The following is an 11,707-nucleotide window of genomic DNA, read 5'->3' as shown; positions in this document are numbered from 1 at the left end:
ATTTTTTCAACCGAAAGTGACCGGGGAAGAGAGTATGCTGTATTAGTTACTGAAGGCCTCTCGTATATTTAGAGTATAGGGAAGACAATAACAAATTGTGCCCCTCCCTCCCAATCCGTTCTCCCCCAGCAGAGGAAAACCATGGATACCTGGCTGACTGTTAACGAAATCCGGGCTGTCTTAGAATGACTCGGTAAGTGACAGACGACACCTAGAAGCCGCCTCCTGTAGAGTGAAAGGAGACTAGAAGCTATGAACCGCAGTCTGCACTCTCGTTCCACTTGTCTGAGGATCGCCGCCAGTTTTGGCGATGCTTCATGATGGCCTTTGACCCCTGCATCAGCAACAGCGTGCGACTAGGGTCGTCAATCAGCGACCAGCACGACAGGGTTAGTGACAGCTTGATGACCAGGTGGTACACCTCGCCAACACAGCGAGCAGGTTGTGCTCTTGGCTGTCAGCAGGTGTTATATGGTGTCGTCCGGTGCCTCCAACATGACGAGCATCTAGTGCCTACTGTAGATGCAGGTGAGCAGGCTGTAGATGACTTGACGGTGACTGAGAGCGAGACGTGCGCCTGGAGCAGCTGCGCGGCGCGACGCAGCAGCAGATGGCCGTGTTGAAGATGACGCGGCGCGCCACCACCTGTCTCTCGGTGCGCCTCGCTGTCGCAGTCGAGCAGCAGCCGTGACAGGCCAGGGTCGCCCAGACCAGTCAGCAACTCCACCAGCAGCTTGAAGCAAGGCCGAAGCTTGAGCAACAGCACGACGGACTGGTGCATCACGATGACGTCAAGGAGTAGCAAGTACGCTGGCAGGAGGACACGAACGTTGGGGACGGTCTCAGATCTGTTCGTGCCTGGCAGAACATATAGAACGACACTATTTGCAGCCAGTGCTAATCTACTAGTTAAGAGCAAGGTGTCAAAATTCACTGGCTGGTGAATGGGACATGGGGTTCATTACCATACTCCAGTACATTCAAGAAGTCAATAAAATTCTGGAGTTTATTGGCGGAGCAGCAGAGCGCCCATCACTCTGACATTTATCATTAATTTTTCCAATGAATATGTGAGGACTATAATCTTTAGAATTCTTAAATAAATACACAGTAAGTTTCTGAAACCACTTCCACTCCGCAGTTCTTCACCAACATGTGGTTGAGCAACTGGTGCTGCACCTGTGAATTGCCACAACATATGAACGGGACGACTTGTGACACAGAAACGGACATAAGAAATATGAGAATTAAGAGGAGTAAGGCAAGGCATTCTCACATATACCACACTGAAATTCTAGAATATCATATGTGACTGATAAATTACCTTCAATAAAGAGTCTTTCGACATCAGAGCCTGTGTGCGGTACAAGCACACCTCGCTAATGCAGACGTCAACTAAGGTATTGACCAGCTGTCCATCTGGTGTAATAATAACAGCTTTTTTAAATTTCATTAACTTAGTGAAAGTAGGAGCATATTGATGTTTCTATATGCTGGCGACTCTCTGAAATGCTAAGTGTTTAGTTAGTGGTTTGATCTTTCTAACTGACGAGCTGTGTGTAGTCGCTAAAGTATATACGAGGTGTGGCGCTTAAATCCAGACAAATTTCAATTAGAATTTCATGCCATATCGTAGTTCAGCCAGAGGTCGCGATTGGCGTTCGTGAATGCCAAAGGCATCTAGCAAACAGATAGAATTTCAAAATGGTTCAGAAGTTACGGACAAGCGGGTAGTACAACTGAAATAGTTCTACTCTTCTGCTACCCGATATCAACTGTTTACGATATTGTGGTCAAGTATAATGCTTCAGAGAAGTCTGGGGAATGTTCCGCTAGCCTGGCGAGGAAGCCTCATTCGTAGAAACGTATGTCATGAACTGCGGCAGTCACCTAAAAGGCTCAGGTGCTGATTTTGGAGGACCTGGGGCAATCGCTGAGGAAATAGGCGTCACTATTGAATGTCAGAGAGCAAACAATGCGTCGGATGGCAGAGGAGGACCTTATACGAGCTATTTAATTCAAAACTGGCTCTCAGATAGTGTTGACATGTTCTGGTCAAAGGAGTTCTGGCCCCTGAATGGCCCCAATTTCAACCCCCTCGATCACTATGTTTGGAGCGTAGTCAAAAGAGCAGAGGTTGAAAATACCGCTTCAGTTGAAAATTACTTTATTTTCACACGACCGGTTTCGAACTCTTATAAGTCCGTCCTCAGATGTCGTAGCTGAGGATGGGTTTATAACAGTCCGAAACCGGGCGTGTGAAAATAAAGTAATTTACAACTGAAGCGATATTTTCAACCTCTGCTATAATGCTCAGTTGCGGATGTCCTTCCAACAGGATTGTTTGTAGTCAAAAGAGGTACTAAGAAGTCGAGGCACCCTAATGTGTAATCTCTACGCACCGCTATCGAAGCAGCATTTGCCATAATGGACAGCGCTGTTTCAAAGAGTGCATGCAATCGCTTCAGGACAAGATTGGAGGCTGTGATTTCGGTTGAATGCTACTCTCGAAAGATATCACTACTTATACGTAAAAGGATTTTCGTTTTCATTTGTTTTAATAAATTTGCTTTTAAAAAAGTTCCATTTTTCCGGACTTAAGCGGCGCACCCTGTAGATTGAATGCGTCTTTTGTTTGAATGCTGTCAGTTGGGATTTTTTTTTGCTCAGAATACTTTTATTACGTACCACAACTATACTTTTTACAGTATCATTGTCTACATTGCTACTAATTTTAATACTTACCCCTATGTCACACATAAATAAATTTTGGTATGAATATCGATAAAAAAAGCGTGGTGGTAAAAGTATTTCATTTGCTTCCCTCTTTGGAGATGCAGAACGTTTACTGCCAGTTGTGGGTGCCATTTACCAGAAAGGAATCACTAAGATACTCTGAACAGTAATAACAACTTATTTCAAAGTGTTGGTAACATAAATCTATTAATTTCCATAAGACAACCAAATACTTTAATCCCGTTATCTGTATAAACAAATATCAATTTAGGCTTTTTTTCGATGAGACATATGGACGCTTGTCGAATATTTACAAAAAAAAGTACGCTGGTACCTATACAAAGACATGTATTTTCCGCTGAAGGCTGAAGAATTATTTTTTTGTGCAACATCTGTTACTTTTTACGTGATCTGACTATATGTTATTAAAGAAAATCCAAAAACTTCGCCTACTACATTTATTGTACTAAACTCTTCTCCATTAGCTGATTAGATCCTTTAGGTCAATTAGAATCTGAAATTGCAACTTAAGTACAGTTTTGGATAACACGTAATGTATTTCATCTGCGATTACTGGTTCAACATTGTGAAATACAGAAATGTCCACTAAATAAATGTATCTTAGGGACATACAGCATTCTCAGTATTATGATGGTTATTAAGGGAATGTTTCCTTTATGTTGTGATGTTGTTTCGTTAACACAGCGTTATTTCTTAGATCAAAAGGCAATAAGAGAATGTGGTATCTGTAGGTTGAGAAAGGAAACACATTTGGGGAATCTGTAGCTCGATTTCAACAAGACTGAAAATAAGTAACTTTATGTTACTTTTCATCTCATAAACGAATGAACGCCTGTCTGTGTAACAAGAAGCAGTGCTAGAATATGCACAAAGAGTTTTATAATGTGGATAGCCTTAGTGAACAATACTAATGTACTTTCTGAGCATTTATTGAACGCCAAATATTACCATTGAAACGATTATAGCCCGAGTGGTCTGACATTTATTTAACGTGCTTCACAAATACCCCTTCTGAGTCTAGTATGTGAATAGTTTATCTCTCCAGTACTTTCCAAACGACGTGAAACATATACTGGGTGATCAGAAAGTTAGTATAAATTTGAAAACTGAATAAATCACGGAATAATGTAGATAGAGAGGTACAAATTGACACACATGCTTGGAATGAGATGGGGTTTCATTAGAACCAAAAAATACAAAAGTTCAATAAATGTCCGAGAGATGGTGCTTCATCTGATCAGAATAGCAATAATTAGCATAACACAGTAAGACAAAGCAAAGATGATGTTCATTACAGGAAATGCTCAATATGTCAACCATCATTCCTCAACAATAGCTGTAGTCGAGGAATAATGTTGTGAACAGCACTGTTAAGCATCTCCGGAGTTATGGTGAGACATTGGCGTCTGATGTTTTCTTTCAGCATCCCTAGAGATGTCGGTCGATCACGATACACTTGCGACTTCAGGTAACCTCAAAGCCAATAATCGGACGGACTGAGGTCTGGGGACCTGGGAGGTCAAGCATGACGAAAGTGGCGGCTGAGCACACGATCATCACCAAAAAACCCCATGTCATTCCATGCATGTGTGTCAATTTTTACCTCTCTATCTACGTTATTCTGTGGTTTATTAAGGTTTCAAATTTATACCGACTTTTTGATCACCCGGTATTTAACTCAGCAGAAGTATATCTGAAAATTTCTCTCCTAGAAATTCTTCCGATCAAGTCTATACCCGTCAGTAGAGTGTGCGCTACAGTTTTCTGAGAAAGAAATATCGCGGCTCTTGAGAAGGACGCTGGAGATGTGAGAAGCACAGGACATAAACATAATTTCTTCAACAAAGAGGACATCAAATATCGAAACTTTACTTACTGTACGTGTACAGTACAGTAGCAAAAACACACGATTAAATTTGTAGGTGATTTGGCTGTATATTGCTGGGAGTACCACCTTTGGCAGCAACAATGGCTCTAGTTTGGCTCGCACTCTATTCGAACTAAGCCTGGGCGATTGATGTGGGTACGTCGTTCCATTCTCCTTCACCTCAGTGCTGGTGTTCATCAATCATAGTGGCTAGCCAGTGCTGGTGTGCTAGTCTCTCGGCAATCCAAGGCTGTACATTCACAGTGGATGGGAATTCTGAAGAAGATGCTGGCCCGGGCAACACCCTCTGCATTTATGAAGATCACAATAGAAAGGGCTACATGTGGTCTAGCGTTGTATCGTTGAAAAATAACGTCACAATCTATAAGATACGGTACTCCAACAGGCCTCAAAACCTCAGGGATATACCCAGTGACACACCACATCACCACGCCGGGTCCTCGGCCGACATACCGATGGCGAATGCAGTCTAGCAACGACATTCGTCTGCCTCGAAGCTTTCGCTTACAGTTATGACCTACATGAAGCAGAAACGAGATTCTTCTGAAAATACCATGTGGTAAAAACCACTGTCAGAGAGTCTTTCTATTACTCTGTGTCAAGGTCAGCGCAACAATAGTTGCCGTGCTAATAGTCTAAGGACATCGACTATGACCCTGTTAAACTAATCGATTCCATATTCGCATAACAGATACGGGGTCCCGACCAATGCAAGTAGCAATATTTCTGGAATGGTAAATCGCATTATCGACAGGCTGCGCTCCTGCCGGTATCGAACTTCAACACGTGTTGGTTAATATTTCTCCTTCCCACACGTGGCGTAATACGATCATCCGAAAACCAACTAACATTCAGATGCGATATTTGAATGATACACCCACTGTCTAAGATTTCCTTGTATACAGAATGTATATTGCTTTACTTCTATTGTGGCTAGTTGCAACTAAACGCTGCCAGTGCTGTGGCAGACAGAGCATTCAGCTTTCTCTCCTACAACTACATTCACATTTACATCTACATCTGTACTCTCTACATCTCACCTAAGGTCGTGCGTTGCGTCGTTTCAAACTAAATGTAATTGCTGGAATCGAAAAGCGGGAAAATCTTGTGCACTGAATCATTAAATCACATTAATTTTCTTGAAAGAATTAAATATGTCAAAGCTAGATGAAGCAGGAACTAAATATGAAAAAAGCAGGCAATAAACCAAATACATCTACACTGGAGCTCCAAATGAACTGGTATAGACATGCGTATTCAAATACATAGCTATAGGCAGAATACGGCGCTGCGGTCCGTAACGCCTATATAAGACAACAAATGTCTGGCGCAGTTGTTAGATCGGTTACTGCTACTGCAATGTCAGGTTATCAAGATTTAAGTGTGCTTGAACGTGGTGTTGTAGTCGGCGCACAAGCGATGGGACACAGCATCTCTGAGGTAGGGATGAAGTGGAGATTTTCCCGTACGACCATTTCACGAGGGACCTACGCGAATATTAGGAATCCGGTAAAAAATCAAATCTCCGACATCGCTGAAGAGAATCGACGACTGAAGAGAATCGTTCAACGTGACGGAAGTGCAACCCTTCCACAAATTGCTGCACATTTCAATGCTGGACCATCAACAAGTGTAAGCGTGCGAACCATTCAACGAAACATCATCGATATGGGCTTTCGGAGTCGAAGGCTCGCTCTTGTACCCTAGATGACTGCACAACTCAAGGCTTTACGCCTCGCGTGGTCCCATCGACACCGACTTCGGACTGTTGATAACTGGAAACTTGTTGCCTGGTCGGACGAGTCTTGTTTCAAGTTGTATCTAGCGGATGGACGTGTACAGGTATGGAGACAACCTCATGAATCCATGGACCATGCATGTCAGCAGAGTACTATTCAAGCTGGTGGAGGCTCTGTATTGGTGTGGGGAGTGTGCAGTTGGAGCGATATGGGACCCCTGATACTCTAGATACGACTCTAACAGGTGACACGTACGTAAGCATCCTGTCTTATCACCTGCATCCATCCTTGTTCATTGTGCATTGTGCATTGGGCAATTCCAGCAGGACAATACGACAACCCATACGTCCAGAATTGCTATAGAGTGGATCCAGAATCATCTTCTGAGATTAAACACTTCCGCTGATCTCCAAAATATCCAGACATGAACATTATTGAGCATTTCTGGGATGCGTTACAACCTACTGTTCAGGAGAGATCTCCACCCCTCGTACTCTTACGGAATTATGGGCAGCCCTGCAGGATTCATGATGTCAGTTCCCTCCAGCACTACTTCAGGCATTAGTCGAGTCCTTCCCACGTCGTGTAGCGACACTTCTAAGTGCTCGCGGGAGCCGGAACGATATTAAGCTCGTGTACAATGTCTTTGGCTCTTCAGTGTAAAACAGTGGGAGATAGCATTCCCTCAGTAGTAAAACTGGTTACTTTATTAATCAAAATCACATTAACAGACCAACGAGTAGTTCGACACGACGTCCGTTTGTCAACAATTGTGTATGAAAAATCAAAATATGTTCTTATCTTGTCAACATTACAATATATTTCGAGAAAAGGATGCGTTATTGTTAGAAAATGCAACTCATTCATAAGATTTGTCACTCTCTGACTAGCCTGTATACCCACACGTGAGGGAAGATCCAATCAAAAAATTATGGCAGCCTTTGCGAAGTTTAGCTACTGAGAAATTTCATTTCATGAGATGGAAATTACTCACTGGAAAAACGTTGGACTATACTGAATCGACTGAAAATGCACTACATCTAGAAATCAGAGCATTTTGCCACAAAGACACAGTCTTTACCTACCAGGTGATAACGTTAGACATTGTTTTTGGATTACTCTTTGCTGTGTCAGCATGACACTACTACAAGCAGCTCAAACGCCTTGCTTTTGGTCATCAAGTCTACTTCTCTTTCTTTCCATTTCGCCTTTATGCATGTAGATCTCTACATATCCGTAACACAAATACCTTTCTCGAATCAGTGAAATTTATATTTATCAAGCCCCTGTAAGAGCGCAACCACTAATTTAATTTGTATTAATGTCTTTGTAATATGTTGTCAGTTCTACCTTGGTAACTATTACATAAACATTTCAAACAATAGTTCACGTCTCTACTTACAGCTACCACTAGAACATAGATTTCACGTCTAGAGGTGCCGAGTGTAACACACTGGGCTAACAGCGTCCATGGGCTGTGTGTCAGGACCATTGCGTGCCCGTCTTAGGAGTCTACGCATGCGGTGTCCAGAAGTAGAACACATTGCGTCACTTTCCCTGACGCCACAGCAGCTTCGAATCAGTAGCTTTCACCATTTATTGACATAGCGCCTTAGAGTATTATCTAAGGCTTACAGGCTACATGCTTACGTTATACATATTTGTTTTCAGTGCAACGTATCTAAATGACTTAGGTTTTCATATTTTCTATTTGGAACTTATGTTCTGATTATTCATTTAGCACAAAAACATTAAATTTAATAATTTCGTGCAACGTCTAGTGCAAGATTGAGACGAAGGAGTAGTATCTTTACAAGGAATCCACCTTAAGCAAAAGAAAACATTGTATGTCAGAGCTAGGGAAGGAGATAAAGAGGCCTGCGCTTGCGTCGGTGGAAGTTAAAGGATGATAAGAGTGGAAGCAAGTAATATGAATCCATTGTAAGTGTATACATGGAGCTCAAATGTACATGCATGTGGACTGCAGTAAGGTAGTTACATGACTACTGTAGTCTACAGTCATAATTGCATCCAGCTTTGCCACAGATATTGAGGATGAGGCTGGTTCTAATAATAGAAAACAACACCACTGACAGCCAAATCGAAAATACTTACGTTAAACAGGTAACCATGGATATGTACACGCATACAAGAAATTAGAATAGTTTATAGTATGTAGAGAATACTGAAGGAGGCATTTGTGCATCGGTGCATGTAAAGGACATGTTTATCAATAACAGACCTACCCAAATGTTGACTGAAGACCAATCTGACCCAGCACAATAAGGTATGTGGTTGTTGCAGAGACGGTAGTCACCAGCAATTTCCTGTCGATGTGCAGCAAACCAGATGCAGAGAACGCAGGGCGAAGCCCTCGCTCCACTTGTCTCAGGAAGTCCTTCACCTCAGGGGAGGTTTCTGTGATTCCAGCAGCCCTCCTCAATAACTCGGCCATCTTTACCGCCTCCTCTTCCAGCGCAGAACACGCAATCGCCATCGTTGCCACATTAAACACGTGCCTGAGCAGCCAGCAGATGGTAAAACTTACAGATGTTACGGCCAGTACACTATCTACTGCCTGGGGCACCACCAGCACGACGAGCAATTCGTAGCTGCTGTAGATGCAGCCCAGCATGCTGTACATAACGTGGAAGGTGAGTGTGGGAGACACGTGAGCCTGCAGGAGCTCAGCAGCACGTTGCAGCAGCAGGTGGGCCTGCTGTAGCCTTCGCAGTCTGCCACTGAGTTCCACATGTGGAAGTTTCTGGCGCCAGCCCAGCAGCAGCTGAGACAGTCTGGGGTCTCCCAGTGGCGACAGTGACTCCACTAGGACAGCCTTCAGTGTTCTGAACCGAGTCCACAGTTCCAGCACAGACAGAAGAAACTGCTGCTTGAGAAATAAATCAGAGATTATAACCCAACTGTTTATGAACACCTGAACAATCGTAAGTTGACCGAAACTCTTTCCAAGGGTCAGAAATGAGGAGAGAATTAAGATCACGGCCATAAATACATCACTTATAACAGTCATATAGCCAAATTTTATCACTTCATTTGTAATGCTTGGAGCCAGTAATTCGTCAATATGATCCAAGGCATCAAGAAAACCCTTGTAGTATTTTAGTTTGTTGAGCGAACAGGTGAAAAAGCCTGAAATCAGTCTAAGATGCATGACTACTTTCGACAGAACATCTGTAAACATTGTGATTTTCGGAATATTGGGGTATATTTTATAATAAGCTATACAAAAATCCAAAATGCTTGCTGTGATACTCAAGATCAGCGATGGTGATGAAGTCGTAAGGTAACTGCCGAGGCATTTACTAACACACCAGCGGGGTTCCTCTTGCATTCTGGTTTTTGGAGCGATGCCCACGAGTTGCCACAGCCTGTAGCACGTTGCTGGGGTTATGCAGAAAGGTACGTCATCCATTGGCATAACGATTGTTTTCGTACACAAGCAAACACTTCTAATCACCCTGACAGATTTTGTAACGAATTATTCTCTAATATCTTCCTGTCATCTTAGGGAGACCACGAAACGGTCAGTAGGTTCAAGTCATCCCTCGTGGATACAGTGTGTCCCGCTAACAAGTTTTCAGCCATATAGTTTCCTCGCTGACGATACGACGTTGCTTAGCAACTGCCCTGGCCTTAAAACAAACGCTACCAACGATTTTCATTAATCTGATATCGCTGTATGGCACAGATCGAATAACAAGCATCAGGCTACGTTTAATAACGGTGAAATAGCACTCCGCTGTTATGACCTCATCTTTATCGTGAAATGAACTTAACACAATATAATAACTGCTTCTCAATATCAAATTTCTCTTTAATTTTCTTCCACGAGATTGGAAGTGTAATACTGCATATATCCATTTACTACTGAGAAAAGGAAGAATGTGAAATTCTCCACCTTGCCCAGCTGTTAATGTAATTGCTCTTGATTCCTTTGTACGGTTCAATACAGAGAATTGTGCCAGCAAACGTTATTTTCTCTTTCATTCAAAACCGATCTTGCTACACAATAAGCAGTTCCTTAGGGCAAACATCGATAGCTGCAAAAACATACAAATTTGGGAGATAGTATCGCTAAAGAAATCTGAATGCATTGTTGAACACCTCTCGGCTAGGAATTGTGTCAATCGAAATGTTTGTAATCCAGATTAACTTCCCGTAGGATAGATATTCCTACGTAAATCAGGAGAAAATATTAATATTAACGAATATCTAACTACATTTTTTATTAATATTAATAGTGTTCAACATTACCGCTACAAGAGCAAAATGTCAAGCTAATCAATGTGACTCACTGAAAGCAAAAAGATCGTTACACAAGCAAACGAAAACGCAGATTATACCTGTGCGTCAAAGCTCATACCAAGCAGCGTCTGGTCTTTTGATTAATATTCATGAGGTCATATGTTCTGTACTGTGTCGCACGATGATATAACGTTGTAGGTACATTTAGCAGTGCGTGCGAAATGTATCACGAACAGAATTAGTGGCAAAGAAGTAATATTCAACGTCATGCACAATGCTGCGGTTTTTCACGCACCTCACTCTTTATGACGTCATATATCCTGAACCCTTTGTAGGTAAATGATATTCATAATTTTTCATCTACACTCATTGGTATATGTGCATAATGTCTGTAAAATGTGTCGAATACCATTACTAGCAAAGAAGTAATAAATTGCAACATCATGCCTCGGGAGGTACTTTTACTGCACGGATAGCAGAAAAGTAGCAGCGGGTAAACATTCTTTCGTTCATCAGTTTGTAGGTGTTCTAGGCGAGAAAAAACGTTTGAAATTACGTGTAAAATTTGTTGCAAGTTGCTAAGTACTCTCATTCTCAAACAGTGGATCACTAAAGTCTGGGAATTAATGTGTCACGGGCTACGTCTCTTTTTCACCGCCATTCCTGTAAAGCCCGGTCCACACGCAACGATCCGTCTGCGCAGACATTGGCGCAGATGTCTGTACATGCAAAAGATCGCTGCTAATGTGGTGTGTTCACACGACACAAACCCCAATCTACTACTCGCCCGCCATCTGTCGGTGTAGAAAAGAAATATCAGTGGCAAGCGACTACGCTCCCGGTAAACGTCAAAAACATAATTCAGTTATTTTGAAATATAGAAATGGAGGAAGTTCTGTTGTGGTCTGTGTTCGCAGCTTGTGTTGCAAAAAACATTCAGACCAACCGCAGGAAACAGAGAAGGCGGTCAAAATGGTGTAGACACTGGCTGCTAAAGCGAAAGCAGTTTTCTCACGTACATTTACTGCGAGAGTTGCAGGGCGAACCTGTTTTGTTT

The 11,707-nt window shown here is 42.4% G+C and overlaps 1 protein-coding gene across 1 annotated transcript; it reads right to left on the bottom strand.

Annotated features, from left to right (window-relative positions):
* Positions 1-8,626: 8,626 nt before the first annotated feature.
* LOC126155030 (putative gustatory receptor 28b) lies at positions 8,627-9,556 on the bottom strand. The gene has a single exon (XM_049916203.1). It carries the CDS (start codon positions 9,554-9,556, stop codon positions 8,627-8,629), a length of 930 nt encoding a protein of 309 aa, XP_049772160.1.
* Positions 9,557-11,707: the final 2,151 nt, after the last annotated feature.

Source organism: Schistocerca cancellata, chromosome 2 (assembly GCF_023864275.1).
Source record: "Schistocerca cancellata isolate TAMUIC-IGC-003103 chromosome 2, iqSchCanc2.1, whole genome shotgun sequence".
Classification (NCBI taxonomy): Eukaryota; Metazoa; Arthropoda; class Insecta; order Orthoptera; family Acrididae; genus Schistocerca; species Schistocerca cancellata.
The sequence above is the reverse complement of the archived record's forward strand: the minus strand, read 5'-3'. Positions and strand labels throughout refer to the sequence as shown.